Genomic DNA, 16,972 nt, shown 5'->3' with positions numbered 1-16,972 from the left:
TATTTCGGAAATGTTGCAAAGTTGTTATTACTTTAGAAATTATTTTAAAAAGATACAATAATAAGAAGGAAAAAAACTGTTTGAAAATAGTTGCTTCTTTAGTGATTCTAGACTCACATTATTTTTTTCTTAAGAATTCCGGGTCGAGTGCATTGTTATTAATTTTTGGCAAAATCTCAGCCTCGGCGTTCTTATAAGCCAGGTTCTTATAAACAAAAACATGTACTGTGATTCAATTGTAGTGCACCAACTTGTTTAAATGGCATTTTAGTCTGAACTCAATGAATTCAGTCCCTACTCAATGAATTCAGTTCATACCTAGTTGTCCATGACAACAATCATCACGAGTGTAAAAATAACAAAAACATAATTCTTTCTTTCGTGGAAAAAATTTTCTGTCATTCTAAGAACATCAAAATGACGCAAGTTAAATAATCCCAGACATAAAACCTGTTTTACACTAAAGGATTTCTCTAACAGTTTTTGTGACTTTTCTAAGAAGGGAAATCATTGCAACCGGATAGAAATATAATTGCTGATAGTCACTATGGTTTTCATTGTGTTGCAATCAAGATTGAAGTTGGAAGTGCTTTTAATACGTACGTAGCTACAAAGTGAACCTACACAGTAAGTCAACTAAATATGAATTTTTTTAATTGTTTATATTCATTTTATTTTGTATGTTTCTTTTTGAAGGTTGCGTCACACACACATTTCATTCACATAACATTTTTTTGTTTTTTTTATAAAATTGGTTGCATTAAATTCAAGACTAAAATAACGACATTCATCAAGGGAATCTTTACAAAATTCCAGGCCTTCAAAGGCCACATTTTTTTTAAAAGAGCACTGAAATCCGATAAAACTGTAAAGACTCGTAATTATGTTACTTATGAAGTCTTGTTGGTAAGCAGATTCTCAATTGTAGGACAAATGTTCTTAGATACTAGAACCTAATGGACCCAAAATCATTCAGCCAATATTCTTACTGGCTCTATTTTGGCGCCGACGATAACTTTTAACATCTACTCAATATTATGGCCAACCGAAGTGTCATTGATATTTTAGCATCTGCTACGTCTCTGTTATTGTCAGCATATATATATTTTTGTGGCGTTATTTAAGTCCAACAAGAAGGTTTGAGAACAGCCGACATTTAACTTCTGTAGAAAAAACAACCCTGTTGACTCTGCGGGGGTACATCATTTTTACATCATACGTTATGTCGTGTTGGCTGCAGTACCTTAGAATGTTTTTTTGTTTAGTATAAACGTGACATAAAAATGGTAGCTATTAAAATGTGATCCAAAGTTCTGATGTGCGAGAGACTTCTTTACCCGCGTAGGATAAAAATCAAACTCAAATTGACAAAGGATTTGTTGTTACCGAAACATTATGTATTCTCCCTAGGCATTTGTTAAACCCTTTTCGGCTTGAAAACCTGTTGATAAACTCAGAAATGTGAATTTATATATCAAATATCCTGATAGGACAGATTTTATTTAGCCATCTCAAATAACTATTAAATGGCTTTAGCTATGTTAATAAAAATAACTTTACCGGTGAAGATAAAAATTTGCTGACGTCAGCAAACTTGCTATGTCGTTCACTTTTCCGATAACATGTTTCACGGCAGACCATTATAAATGGGTTACCTTTTGTCACAATACAGAAGATGAATTAGGATTTTTTTTCTTGGACCACAAGCAAGACGGTTACCATGATAACTCTTAAATAAAATGGGATTTCAATTTTTTTATCCAAATATGCCAAATAAAAACATTAAAAGTGGCAAATTTTTTTAGAAGCTGTAATTAAAATGTAATCTGATAAAGGAATCCCCCCTAAGTTATAAATATGTAGGTTTACTTTGTTGTTGTAGAATAGGTTTTGTATTATATGAACTGTTATCAACGAAGGTATGGTAAACCCTAAATATACCACGCTTTTCAAGACCTATAAATTTAACAGAATCGTGGAGATGATTCTGCTCCCTTCAATTGGCTTTTGAATAAAAACAAAATTAGCACAATTATCAATCTCGACCCCAGGACTTCCTTTTCGCTTTCTAATATACGGCTACTTTCTTCGAGTCAAATCAAAAAGCGAAAAAGCAGTTTTCGGGACGAGATTGACACTTTTATAGTATTTCACAACAAAATAGCGACAATAAATGTTTGCCGATGTCAGCAATTTTTTGTGACGTCATAAGAGGCTTAAATTTCTTTCAGGATTCACTTCAGTTATAAAGCGTTTTAATCTGAATAGCCTCTATAATAATAGCCGTATTCTGTCTCTTTGTACACGATAAAAACAGTCGTGTTTCGGGAACACGAAATACGATATATAAAAGATTAATAGCACTAAGAAAGCAAACAAAAACATTGCCATGATCTATCAGAGGTAGAACTTGCGATAATCTATTCTAGAATCCTTCCCAACTGCCTTTATCATGCTAGAATACTAGCTCAGTTACAAACTTCATTATTTTTTATTATTTTATCATTCTAGTATTTAAACAGTACCACGATGTCTAAACTATATGATGTTAAAAGAAAGTTAACTAAAGGTGCTAATTTGAGGGAAGATGCAGCGTTGATGATGGAGCCGTACAATAACTGGGAGGAAAAAATTATGCCGGCTCCATATACGATTGCTCTTTTGGGACAACTCGTAATTATATCTGGTACTGTTGATTTTAAACTCAAGGAGCCTCAGGCTGGATTTAAACATGTACAATGGCCAGATTCATTCAGAGCAACCTTGGCACAAGTCACTGGTGAAGGTTATAAGGCTTTTAACATAGCTCATCAAAGCATGGATGAAATTCGCTTAGCTACAAAGGAGGTACCAGCACATCTTAAAAGTGCGGTAACTATATTGACTGGTGGGAGTGACTACGAAGTGGAGAATGTTCTTCCAATCACATTGCACAACATCGAAGATATTGCAAGCACGTGCAAAGAACGCTCAGAAGAAGTAGCACAAAAGTTTAAATCAGTCATGGAACTTGTTTTGGAGTTGCAACAATCCTGTGTGGCGACTCATTCTGCTTCAGAAACTCAGCTGAGAGAGATTGAGACGCAAATTAAAATTCAGAAGATAAAAGAAGGTAACTTAAAAGAGCAAAAGGATAGATATCAACACCAATATGAACGCGTGAGTAAAGAGTTAACAAGAAGTGTTGATCGATGGGACAAGGCTATAGATGACATACCAGGAGCAGGAGGACTTATTGGTATGCAAATGATAGAAGATGCTGGTAACACAATAATAACCCTATCAGCAATCCTCGGTTTTGGTAAATGCCTAAGTGCAATAAATCTGTCGTCTTTTGTAGTTCCCTTATTGGGAAATGCACTGGGTTCTGCTAGTCCGTTAAGTGCAGGAGTAAACATGTTAAGTTATGAAGAAATACCACTGCAGTTAATTGGAAAAGGCGTCACAAATGTTGTTGAAACATTGAGTGAATTTTTTGGCTCAAATGGAAATATCATTCCAACTGGCGAAAAACTGAAAGATTCGACTCTCGAATTTCAAAAGTATTTCTTTGAGAAGCAAAAAGAAAAAGTAAAAACTGAAACCGGAAGTGAAGAATCAAAAAGCAGTATCCTTGAGATGTGTAGTAAAGGTTTAAATCTTTGTCAAGAGATCAAACAGACGGATGGACGCTCTCTTGATGCCAGTAATGTGTACGAACACTACGTTGAAGTTACTGAGGAAGCCATGATGAAACATGCAACATGTTCCGAAGCTCTCCAAACAAACCTCCTAGCACAAAGCACTCCTCATGTGGAGGAGATGACTGATGACACTCCAACATCTCTCTCACAGGAAAGAATTAAGAATGCACACTTCAAAGTTGAAACGGCTGCAGAACGTCTCAAGCAGGCTGAAAGACAATTTGAAAAAGCGTCAGAAGACATGAGGAAGAACAATGAGGCTCTCACCAAAGCGCTTACTGAAATGGCTGCATTTGAAGCGGAAAAAGCAACACATGCAGATATCATTGACATGTTGCAAAAGGGTATCAAAAAGCTTGGTTTACTCCAAGAACAATGGGCTCAATTATCTCTGTTCTTCGAGCATATTGCTACTTTAATCAAAACTAGTTTGGGAACTCAACTCAACTCCTTTATTCACTATTCTGGAAATGCTGGCCAGCAACAGTTAAAGACAGGTGTTAAAATAAGCAATGTCATGAGAGATAACATTTATCAAACCGTGTTCGAAGCAGTGAAGTATTCCTCGTTGGTTAATCATTTGGCAACTGGGTATTTCCAGGTATCTGATAAATATCTTATGGGTTCTATCAGCAAGTTGGGAAAGTTGTTAGCTTTAGAAGACGAAAGAGAAAAAAAGAGAGAGCAAATAGCATTGACACAAGATTGTGAAGAAACACAGAAAGCTATTAAGAAACTGATTTCTGATCATAACAAAGAATTCAAACGTAAAATCAACAATCGTATGAATGCTATTAAGAACGAATTCAAACAGGCCTTGCCTCCACTTGACGAAAATGAATTACAAAAAGTTAAAAGTTTAGCTCGTAAGGCTATCACAGAAGCACCGACTCGTGCAACTGCTACCGAGCAGGATTCCTATCAATACATATAATTTCTTCAGACGTTTTCAATTTTATTACGTAATTTAACTCGCCAGAATAATTTTTTTAATTCTTGGAATTTATAACATATATTAATGTGTCGTGCATGCTTATGAGGTGTAAAACACTTGTAATATGCGTTGGGGAGGTTGGAAATATCATAGATTTTTGTAGTAGAGGGAAATAAAAAAATTTTAAATAACAAAACCAATGAAAACGGCATAACGAATGTTTAAATAAAATATTTTATTCCTAATTATGTAATTTAGTAATCACTACAACACAGGATCATCAGAGGCGTGGCCACAATTTTTGCATATGGCGGACGGTATGCAAGATTGCAAATTTAGGACCTTTTATCGTACTAAGTGACAGAAAACCCTGAACTCGTTGGTGCTTACTGAACATTGTATTTATTTAATATTTTAACTGGATTTCTAATGAATAATAAACTACGCGCAAGTAAATATTAGAAAGAATTTGATAATGTTGATTTCGATGTAAAACTCGAGCGAATTAAAACAAACTTTTTTATGAAAACCTAGTTTATAAGAATGTTGAGGTTAAGATTTTGCGAGATATTTAGAATATGTTGGAAACCTAATCAGCCTAAATTTTTCCGTTTGGGGTGTAGAATGACTTATTACAAACAGTTTTTCTGTGTGTTTTTAACTAGAATACTACGCGTATGTTTTTACATCTATGTTTATATGACACGATCATTTGTTTTATTTCTATAAATACATATCTTTCTCTAAATTTAACCACTTAATTTCCCCATTCTTCGAGTAAAGACAAATAACAACATAACAACATTTGCAGCTGAAATAATATTGCACATTCATCCGCAGCTTAATTTAGACGTTTTTGTATGTAGAAAAACGTGGACGCTTTTTTTATATGGAACAATTATAAATAAACAAAACAGCTAAGAATAGCTGAATAAAAGCAAAATGGCATGGCTATCTTTAATTCTAAAAAACCCCGCGAATGAACCATCTTAAGATTTTTCTTGAAGAATTATTAAAGGAGATAAGGTATCCTTTAATTTAACTTGCTCGTATCACACAGGGATGACCATTATTTTTTTTATCAAAAACGAATGGAAAAAAATAACGTTTAACAAGCAGAAGAACGTAATGATGTAAACCACCATAGAAAAACTGACTTCAAAGAGCTTTCCTTTTCTCTTCCATGTGAAAAAAACAAACATATATGGACTGTTGTGTGCATTACAAAATGTCGCACACTCGAAGCGATAGTTGTGTTTATTTCGTTTTTATATTGTGAAGATACTAATCGTCCTCTTGTGGTTACTTAAACAGAGCTGCTGGTTCTCTGTTAGTTACTTTATTATTTATTATTATTTATTATTATTTATTATTATTTATTATTATTTATTATTATTTATTATTATTTATTATTATTTATTATTATTTATTATTATTTATTATTATTTAATATTATTTATTATTTATTTCTAACGGTAGGCTATTGAACAATTTCGCGCCACTGTAGCAAAATGATTCTTGCCCAATTTTGAGTTTAAATTTGGGTAATTGAACGAGGTATCCATTGTTTCTGGTAGTTTTTTCATATTGTTTAATTTAAAGTAACCTTTCAAATTTTGACATGTTACGTTTTTCAAGGTTCTTTTAACAATCATCAGCGCTACTTTATTTATGCAAGTCAAAATGCTGGGAACTGATTTACCAATTATTTGTTTCGCTCATTTTTCCAATGACTTAAAATGTTCTAATTGTGTATTGGTGTAATTCAGCTAAGCGGACCTCTAGGTCAAAATCAGAATAATCATCATTGTGTATATTTTGTAAGCAGCATCCTCCGTGACATACAGTCTAAGTTGTTTTAACAATTTTAATCTCTGGCTAGCTTTCTTATAAATTTTGTCGAAATTATTATTCAAATTCAAATATCTGTCAACAATGTTACGTTTTTAATTTTTTGTCCTTTATAAGATATATCGAGTTTCTTATTCGTGTTTTTTAAGCGCTTTGCAACATCATTGTTTCTGTTTTACCCTTTATAAAATTGATAATTAGTACATTGTCATCGAAATACTTTGCTATTCTTTCTAAATCCTTTTCTAGTTTACATTCAATGTCTTCCTTCGTTTTTCCACTGACATAAATAGCCGGGTCGTCAGCATACATTGTCATTTTGCATATTTCGAGACAGTCTGGAAATCCTTGAAGAGAATTATAAACAATAGGTGACCCAAAAGAGATCCTTGGGGTTCCCACTGAACAAAGGTTTTTTCGCTGAGAGTACATCATCTATGGAAACAACTTGATTTCTATTGAACAAATAATCCGCAAACCATTGAAGTTCTACACCTTCAATTCCATATGCGCTTAACTTATTCAGCAGAATGCTATGTCCTATGGTATCGCTACACTTTAGTTAAGTCGATGTAGACTACTCCTACCATCAGGCCAGTATCGATTAATTTTCGAATGTCAAGCTTTGTTGATCGGTGATGTCGATATCCGAATTGTGAATTTGTCAACAAATCATTTTGTTCGAGATAAGTTGTCATCTGCGAGCGGATGGCTCGTTCAAGAATTTTAGAAAATATCGGAAGTATGGAAATTGGCCGATAGTTCTCTGGTAATTTCATATCGTCAATTTTATGTATCGGTACGATTTTTGCTTCTTTCCAGGATGATGGAACAACTCCAGTTCTAATTGACATGTTTATAATATAAGCAAGAGGTTGTGATATGAACTTCGCACAGTCTTTTATCATGCCTGGTGGCAGTTCATCTAAACCCGTAGATTCATTGCGTTTAAGGATTTTTATTTGTTTCTCAACAAATATTTTCGAGACGTATGTAAATTCAAAAGTTTTGTTCGTTTTCTTAACTACAGGTATTTTACGCCAGACAATGTGTAATCGAGACGAATTTTGATTTCAGTTGTTTCACAAATAATCAGAGAATGTTTTGGCAGTTATTGTCCTTTTTATTAGGTTTCGTGAACAATTTACTTCTCGATTTGGACGGGAATACACTTTTGGGAATGCATTTATTTCTTAAAGTTTTATGTAGCTCAAAGTCCTCTGTTAACTTTGTCTTACGAGCTTTTTGTAGCGCCTGATCTCGTTTATCCATAAGTTTTCGTAAGTCTGCTTTTAACCACGGGGCTGGTTTACCTCTCACTATTCTTGACTTGTACAGCGCATGCAAATCAAATACGTTTTTAAGAGTCGAAGTAAAAATATCAACTGCAGTGTTCACATCAGTACAATTATACAATAAATCCCAGTTAATATCTTTAACGTCTGTTGCGAGTTTAACGTGATCGTTGTTCTTGTAATCACAGGAATTTTTTAACACAACCAATGAGGTCATGGTTCCCAATCGATAATGGTTCGACCAAAACAGTGCTAATGTTGGAAACGTTATTTGTGATAATGATGTCTATTAGCGTTTTTGAAGACTTCGTTTTTCGGGTGGGTTTAGAAATAATTTGTTCAAAAGAATTTAAGGTGATAATAGATTTTAAACCTTTGTTATCGGTTGAATTAAGGTAGTTAGTGTTGAAATCTCCCATGATGATTATCTATTTTTTTTGTTTTTGAGCTGCAATTAGCGAATCGTTGAATGAGTTATTGAATTGTTTTGATAAATATTTTGAACTGTTTGGCGGTCTGTAATAGCAAAACAATAAGTGATTTCGATTTTTTTATAAAAATTTCTAACCATAAACATTCCGTGGTTTCGTTCGTAAGTCCGATCTTTAATTCAAGCCATTTTTAACAAAAAATCCGACTCCTTCTCCTTGTCCTTTACTCCTATGCCATGATATAAACTGATAATTTAGGATTTTCTTTTCTGACAATCTGTTCTGCACGTTGTTCCGATGATCTCAGTTTGGACGACTGTGTTCTTGTGAGATGCAGCTTTACCATTTTCGTATACGTCAATATTGGAAGAATCGTAGATAAGAAAATTCGCATAGCTGCAACCTTGGTGAAAATAAGGTCGAAGTTTGACCATTAAATTGATGCGATTTGAACATTTTTTTACGATACATCAAAGTCATCATTCAGCGTCAAACTTTTATCGAGAACGTGTCCAAGGTAAGTGTAAGAGTTGGTGTTATTAACAATTTTATTTCTGTGCCATACTCGAAGAGGATGCGGTTGAGCTGCAATTCTTTTCAACGTTCCAAAAAGGATTACTTCTGTTTTTCCAACGTTTATGTTAATAACCAATTCATTTTCATCTAAATATTTAGCAACTCTTTTAAACTTTTCTGTCAGTGTTGTTTTGATTGACTGTGAGTTTTTTTCCGCACAATAAATGACGCTGTCATCGGCATACATTACAGTTTTTGTAGATGAAAGATGGTTGACAAAAAATTAAAAATACAACAAAAAGCAGTGGCCCCAATATATATGGGACACCTGTGAAACACGATTCATTATTAGATGTTTGATTTTGCATCTGAACGTATTGACTTCTGGCAAACAAATAATCCGTAAACCATTTCAATTCTACTCCTGTTACACCATACGTCTGCAGTTTATTCAGTAATGTTCCATGGCTCAGCATATCAAACGCTTTCGATAAGTCTATGAAAGCTGCTCCCACTAGTAGTCCACTGTCTACTTTCTTCCGAATGTCATCTAACAATACAATTGTTGCCATATTGGTCGATCTGTTACACCGATATCCAAACTGGCAATCGGTCAACAGTTTTTCGTTTTCTAAAAACTCAAGTAATTGAATATGAATAACTTTTTCTAACACTTTCGATAGTACCGGTAAAATGGAAATTGGGCGATAATTGGCTGGATCACTATTCGCACCCTTCTTGTGAAAAGGAACTACACGTGCAATTTTCGAGATTGTTGGGAAAGTGCTAGTACGTATTGATAAGTTGAGTATAAGACATATCGGTTGAGATACATGTTGACGACAGTCCTTCAATAATCCAGGTGGAAATTCATCTACACCAGCGGCTTTTTTCCTTTCGAAAGATTTTAATTGGTTAAAACAAATACGTTGGAAATGTACTGGAAGCGAAATACCTTTTCAGTGCGTCTTCGATATTTCTGTAGGGGTTTCCAAACAAATTTTGTTAGTAAAATGGCATTTTTCTTCATAATATCAACCGCTGTTGCGAAATACTTGCTACATTTATGAGCAAAAGATGTATCATTGGTGTTCACACCAGCTGGACTAATTGCTACTTTTGTTGGAAAAATACTCTTTATGCATTTCCAAAATCCCTTCGAATCACCAGCATGTTCCTGCAAAAATTTAAGGTGATAAGAACTTCTTGCAGATTTTACTTTGTAGTTGGCGGTATTACGAAGTTTTTTGTATAATCTCCAGTCTTCTTCCTTTTTGTATTTTTCGCTTTTTTAAGTGAGTGAGCTATTGACACGCCCTTCCTCTTTTTCTTTTCACGATATATGGCGCATGTCAGTGCTACTGAAATATTTTAACGCTTGATTTATATCTTTCATTTCATACATATAATCCCAGTTCCCTCGTTCAAAATCTTTACCCATTGCCTCTGGATCATATTTAAAGTAATTACAGCAAGCAACAACTCTTGGTGTGAATTTCATACTGTTTATTTTCCTGACGCATCCTACCATATCGTGATCTCCTATGCTCATGGGAAATACTTTGGTATGTGAGATTGATTTAGCATTGTTACTCGCAATTAAATCAATAAGTGTCTCCGAGGTCTCTGTAGTACGAGTTGGTTGTTTAACAAGTTGTTTCAAATCATATAGTTGTAGTATGTCTTTAAATTCCTTATTATCATTGCGTTCCCTATAGTTGACATTAAAGTCACCCATGAGTATTACTTCTTTCTCTTCTTTTGCCACATTTAATAAGATGTCGTTAAATGTTTTATTAAAGTCCGTCGGCAAATAATCTGAAGTATTTGGTGGTCTATAATAAGCGCCTAAGAGAACATTTTTTGCTTTGTTGATGATAATTTCAATCCATATACATTCCGCAGTTTTGGTTTCCAAATCAGTTCGCCTTTTCCAGGTAATTCTATCCTTCAAGTAAACTGCAACTCCTCCTCCTTTTCCTTGTCGTCTACATCGGTGCATAAGTTGTTGAAGATGTATGAAATTCGTAAAGATACCTCTGATGTTTTGGTGAAATATTTTCATTCCTTTCCTACTTGTAAATGCTTGAATATTACCAACGATACTAGTACTCTGTTGGTTACTTTATAATACTGGTGGTTCTCTGGTGGTTACTACATAACACTGGTTGTTCTCTGGTTATTACTACATAATACTAGTGGTTCTCTGGAGGTCACTTCATAATACTGGTGGTTACTGCTGTTTCCTACTTTCAGTAAGTAGAGATGTACAGCAAATAAGACAAAATAGGGTCAAAATACAAGAATACCAGCTGAAGTCAAATTTCGCGTGACAAGTACGAAGTTCAAATACATTCTTTTTTTGTTGCCGAGTAATAGGTTTTCTCTCTAGAAACACATTAAAATTATACGCAGTGACGACTTAAGATGTTTTTTTTCATTTGAAGATATAAGTCAAGTTGTAACTGGAAATAGTTGTTTAAAAATGTGTTTAAAAATAAATGCAGTACACATGATGTGTAGAGGCCATTCCAATTGACAGAACATTATTTAGCTCTAAAAAAACTTTTAAACACACATTTTTTGGCATGTAAAGGACAAAAAGAACAAACAGTGCGTTTCTTTCCTAATTCATAAATAACGCCTTCTAAAATGCCTTTGGGACATTCGATTTTCAATTTTATCAGCCAAAAAAATGAACTACGAACATGTTTGATAATTACATAAGGAGCATATCCATTCTGAAAAGAAAGAAAAGGAACAGAATATCAATATTCAACTGAAGCAACTGTTATTTTTTAAAGTAAGCTGTCCTGGACTTTTTTTGACTCCTTTTCCATTCAAAATTTCTAAGGTTTGGATGTTTCCCTCACTTTTAAAGCAAAGAAGGGACGGTATTGATGGGGTGGGGAAGGTGGACATTAATTAGGAATGGTATCTGAGTGGCATAGCAATGGCATGTCTTATAACCAATCTGTCTTCTTGGGTGGATTATTACAGCTTTTCGGATACTCACGCAGGACACAATACCCTGTATAAAGTGTACGTTAAAATTTGTTAATTTTTACTTAAACGTAACATTAGGAAAACAACAACAACAACAACAACAACAACAACAATAATCACGACGACAATCACGACAATGAGCGTTATTAGCAGGTAGGATACATTACATAAATGACGCCAGACGGTTTGTCTAGCAAACTACGTCAAAAGTTTAAATTCCGTGACGATAAATAGCAAGTTTCTTTACGACACCTAAATCGATTAAACGAACTTGTTAAAGCCCAATTTTCTTTTAAGCGCTTAGAATAAAACGAACTTGGTAAAGCCCAATTTTCTTATAAGCGCTTAGAATAAAACGAACTTGGTAAAGCCCAATTTTCTTATAAGCGCTTAGAATAAAACGAACTTGGTAAAGCCCAATTTTCTTATAAGCGCTTAGTATAAAACGAACTAAACTAAAACGAAATAAGGGAGCTCAAATTTAAGACAAGCGTTACTTAGCATGAGTGCAACCTCGCCCCCATGGCTTGCTGGGTTTCTCTAGACGCAATCTATTCAGGCAGAAAAACCTAACAGATCCTGAGGGTAAGCTTGGCATAGGTGCTTTTTTATTTCAGATTTATGGGCAGAAAAATAGCAAGACCTTGGTGCAAAGGCGAGCCTGCGTAAAATAGACCTTTGCGATGTCGAAAAAAACAAAATTAATGTGTTTTGAGATTTCTGTTGCCTTTCAATAATAGCATATTTTATGCGGCTCAGTTCAAGTGCAGAACTAGTTGAAAAACTTCATGTGTGTTTTTTTAGAGATATCCAACACCATATGAACGAAGGGCTTGTGTCGTTTGCAGACTTAATCGATTTCTTACATAATGAGGTATCAGAAGTAACAAGACCGTCAGCGCAATCAATTGCTCCACAAATAAAGCTTTATGTGGAAAACTTATACCTAAGTTTCTATCGAGCAAAGCAAGCATGCGAAGCCCGTGTAGATGGATTGCAAAGAGAAATTGAAGAAATTATCTATTCTCTAACATGCCAAAAAGAAACGATCCAACGCATTAAAAATGAAAATGAAAACCTGAAAATTAAAGAAAGAGAGCTTGTAGAGAATGAAAAATTGAAAAATCAATACTTAAGCGATTGTAAAGAAATACTTCGGAACAAAGAGAGAAGCCTTGACAAGGCGAGAGAAAAGTTGTCTGAGGCGAAAGAAAAGCGGGATATTACGGCTGCCGTTGGCATTGGTGTTTCTCTCATTCCAGTTGTCGGATGGGTTGTAGGACCTACTATGATAGCCATCAGCTTAACAGCATTGCAGGACAACGTGAAATCATCCAAAGAGTCAGTGGATTGCGCACAATCAACGCGTGATAACTCTTCGAGAGAGTTAGAACAAATTCGTTCTGAGTTAGGGAGTATAAGAAAGAAGATGTCGACTATCAGTTCAAAACTTGCGTCCTCGAATGAAAAGGAACGAAGAGAACAAACTCGTCTTCAAGAGAATAAAATGCAGTTAGAAAGAGAAGTGAAGTTGCAGGAACAATTGAATTACATTTTTACGTTCGTGTCAACAGCATTTGGCAGAGCAAGACATCTTCGCAACAGCACGAAGCATTTTTACAGTATTGAACAGCTATGTAATCCGATGAAAGAATTGGCGAATCATTTTATTAGCCCCAACAGTGCAGTGAAGAATACACTACAAAAAAACTTCATGCCTGAATTGGAAAAACTGCAATACATTGACAATCACGTGTCGATAAGCGTTGATCCGAATCTTGTTGGTTACTGCTGAGCATATAATGACGAAAAGATAATAGGACAGTCATTAATTAGCAGTATTCGTACCGATTCAAATTTTAGAGTTTTGTCTTTTGTGTTTTCATTACTAGCTTCAAGTATTAGCAATCATCAAAACAGGAACAGCTAAAAACAGAATCAATTTTTTGGTAGTTAAATATTGAGTATGTACTTGTAATTCTGATTTTTTTACGGAGTAGTATATTTAGTGTATTTAAATTAATACGATGTAGGCTTAATTAAAAAATATATGCCGGAAGTGCCTAAAGGTTATAAGCTGAAACTGTCTAATAAATAACAAGGAATTTATGTGAGAAGTTCCCGGGACTAATTCTGTTGGCAATTTTTTATAGGGGGGGTAGCTTTTTTGCAGCATTTCTTAGTGTCACTATCGTATTTTAAGGCTCCCAAGTCTTGTTTTGCAGCAAAACTATAAACCATGCCAAAGAAATCCGATTTAAAAATTTGCAAATTATAACAGGACATGAAGTCCAGGGATCCAATGTAAACAAAAACATGACAAAATAGGCGGTAAATATCAAAATACCGTCTTCTTTTAAGCATTGTTACCGAGTAAGATGGTATTCTAATTTCGAAATCACGTATTTCAATCTATAAGTGCAAATTGTAAAAATGAAATACATGTTGGTTTTTTCATCTGACGTTTCTTTTTAAAACATACAAAATTTTTCCTTTTTTGTTTTTAATTTATTGACCAGTTTGATTGACTTTGTTCCTTTTTCCCGCTTACTTTTGTACCTTTTTATAGTCTCACAAGACACAAAATACCCCCAAAAAAGAGGATGCAAAGTTTGGAAATTTTAGTTTAAAATTTTTACAGAAAAGGAAGTACCCCAAGAAGGTCACAACTATGCAAAGTGAAACACACTTTTTATCAGTTAAGATGCATACTTGCATCTTAACAAAATCTTTATTAAACTACTTTAAAAGAAGAGGCAAATTGCGCAATACACGGCTGCTGAATAAAAGTTCATGATGACAGCGTTGATTTTGAGGACCAGGCCGAATGTCTTGGTCTGCTCCAAAATAAATCAATTTACAAGTTACAGCCATCATGACAAAAAAGTCCTGAAACAAACACTACGAATGCTTTGATATTGAAAATATTCGTTGAGTTACAAAAATTTGATATTTTTACATAAAAACTATGAAGAACACGACAACACACTAGACCCAAAATATGAAACAGTCTATCAAAGGAGAGGCGAACTGCGCTGCGGCACGGCTGCTGAGTTAAAGTTTATGATAAGTGTTGATTTTAAAGACCAGACTGATTGGCTTGCTCACCTATTCCATAAACTATAACTATAAACCACACATCATTTCGTTTACATTTTTGTGAGTGCTGAGTTATTTAAAATTGAGTATTTTTACGCATTTGTCAAACGGGTGGTTAAATTAAAAAACAATAGGATATATTTCTCTTTATTGTGATGGTCACAGGGTCAATGTTACACAAAGTGATTTAATAAGAAAAAGTTGAAGATCAAAATGGCAAAAATGTTGAACAACATGTAAGGAACATATTTTTATTATTTTGCACTAATTAACTTGCCATTACAATTGCGAGTAAAGATAAAGAAAGTAAATCACCAAGGAAGAAAGATGAAGCCACCATATTGCACGTTCGATTTGTTTTTGAAGGTTTCCGGTCTGTATATTTATTCAAATTTGGCGCCATCTCATGATAACAAACTTTATCGTTCGAAGTGTAGTATGTTGTGGAAAAGGGACTCAAAACATGAAAAAATATTGTTGTTGGTTATGACAGATAGCTCTTTAGTTCAAAGAAGTTTAAACGAAGGTTATAAAAAGCTGTCACTACTATAGTACGTAAAATATTCCTGGTTATCTCAAGTAAAAGATGTTATTTTTGATGTTTACTAAAAAGGATATTTAAAACCTAATTATTTTCATCCCATACAGCCATGGAATTTCTGTACAAATGTTGTTAGAAAGATATATAGGTAGTTAGTCGTGAAATATAGTTTTTTACTTGGTATTATAAAAGGTATCTTAGCAGATTTTAGGATTTAGAAATCTATGTATATTTTTCTCTCACTTAAAATTTATTTTCTGGGTGCCAAAATAGTTTCTTGTTCGCCTCTCCTTTAAAAATACCTGTTTTGTTTACATCTTTGTGGGTGCTGAATAATTGATATTTCAGTATTTTCACACATTTGCCAAATAGCGGCTAAATTAAAAAGCAATGCAAAATATTTCTCTTTATTGTGATGGCCACGAATCAAGAAATTTGAAGATAAAAATAGCAAAAATGATAAACAACATGTGACAAACATATTTTTATTATTTTACTACAGACCTGACTGAAAAAAATTTTTGAGTGAAGAAGATAAAGATCTCGTGAATAAAAATAAAGCCTCCATATTGCGCGTTCGATTTTTTGTTAAATGTTTCCGGTCTGTATATTTATTAAATTTGGCGCCATCTCATCATAACTAAACTTCATTGTTCGAAGTTCGTAGTGCGTTGTGGAAATAAAAATCAAAAAATATTATAGTTAGTTATGACAGATATTACTTAAGTTTCAAAGGAGTTTAAAAGAAGGTTATAAAATGTTATTGCTACTAATGCACCTAAAATATTCTTGGTTATCTCAAGTCAAAAATCTTAAAGTGGATCTCCATAGACCACCATTATGCGCAGCTATTAAATCGTCCAGGCGATTTGCTTGTGCATGCACAATAGATAAAACACGCCGCTAGATCAGAGATTCTTGTGATCAAGCTATAAAATAAAGTCGTTTGCAGCATTTAAAAACAAAATGACATATGACAAAACCGCTGTTCCAAAAATCTCCGTCACATTTGCACTTAGGCACAAAAATCTGCTCTCCACCTTTATTTTTGATGTTTACTGTTAAGTACACCTGAAACTACTTGTTTTCACCCCATACGGCTATGAAAATTCTGTAAGAAATACAGGTGGTATAAGTATAGGTGAAATAAATATGTTATTATAGTATTTGTTATTATAGTATACAAGGGTGTTTCTCTTGACAAATGCTTTAAGAAAAACGAAGAAGAGAAGAAGAGGGAATACATCGAAAGAGTTATGCAAGTAGAAATTGGACCATTAACTCCCCTTGTTTTTGCAACAAACGGTGGTATGGAAAGAGAATGTAAACGATTTTATCAGAGACTGTCTTAAATAATTTCAGAAAAAAGAAATATCAGATTCGCAGAAGCCACGAAGTTTATTAGATCTAAATCCCCTTTAGTTTGCTGCGATCGACACTACTTTGCCTGAGAGGTTGCAGATCCTTCGCTCGGGACCACCAGCTGACAGATATGGAACTCGGAAATGTTGTGTCACTCATTCGATCCTGAATAATCAAGCGTTGTTAATTCTTAACTGAAACCATGTTAAACTGTTAAATCGTTAATAATTTTTTTATTTTATTTTGGTGTTATT

The 16,972-nt window shown here is 34.0% G+C and overlaps 2 protein-coding genes across 4 annotated transcripts; both read left to right on the top strand.

Moving 5' to 3' along the window:
* Positions 1–398: 398 nt before the first annotated feature.
* LOC130621863 (uncharacterized) lies at positions 399–5,362 on the top strand. 2 transcript variants are annotated; one of them, XM_057437220.1, is made up of 2 exons: positions 399–627; positions 2,512–5,362. In XM_057437220.1, exon 2 carries the CDS (start codon positions 2,530–2,532, stop codon positions 4,615–4,617), a length of 2,088 nt encoding a protein of 695 aa, XP_057293203.1. In that variant the 5' UTR covers positions 399–627; positions 2,512–2,529; the 3' UTR covers positions 4,618–5,362. The 2 variants fall into 2 exon arrangements, with proteins under 2 accessions (XP_057293203.1, XP_057293204.1); XM_057437221.1 differs by lacking the exon at positions 399–627 and adding an exon at positions 755–2,403.
* A 4,259-nt stretch (positions 5,363–9,621) lies between these two features.
* Positions 9,622–13,799, top strand: LOC130621864 (uncharacterized). Of its 2 annotated transcripts, XM_057437222.1 has the most exons (3): positions 9,622–10,647; positions 11,795–11,869; positions 12,521–13,799. In XM_057437222.1, exons 2-3 carry the CDS (start codon positions 11,853–11,855, stop codon positions 13,509–13,511), a joined length of 1,008 nt encoding a protein of 335 aa, XP_057293205.1. In that variant the 5' UTR covers positions 9,622–10,647; positions 11,795–11,852; the 3' UTR covers positions 13,512–13,799. The 2 variants fall into 2 exon arrangements, with proteins under 2 accessions (XP_057293205.1, XP_057293206.1); XM_057437223.1 differs by lacking the exon at positions 11,795–11,869.
* Positions 13,800–16,972: the final 3,173 nt, after the last annotated feature.

Source organism: Hydractinia symbiolongicarpus, chromosome 12 (assembly GCF_029227915.1).
Source record: "Hydractinia symbiolongicarpus strain clone_291-10 chromosome 12, HSymV2.1, whole genome shotgun sequence".
NCBI lineage: Eukaryota > Metazoa > Cnidaria > Hydrozoa > Anthoathecata > Hydractiniidae > Hydractinia > Hydractinia symbiolongicarpus.
Note: the sequence above shows the minus strand (reverse complement) of the source record. Positions and strands in the feature narration are given on the sequence as shown.

Bases quoted from the DNA above. Each gene is read 5' to 3' on its own strand.
- LOC130621863 (XM_057437220.1), top strand. From the start codon at position 2,530: ATGTCTAAACTATATGATGTTAAAAGAAAGTTAACTAAAGGTGCTAAT.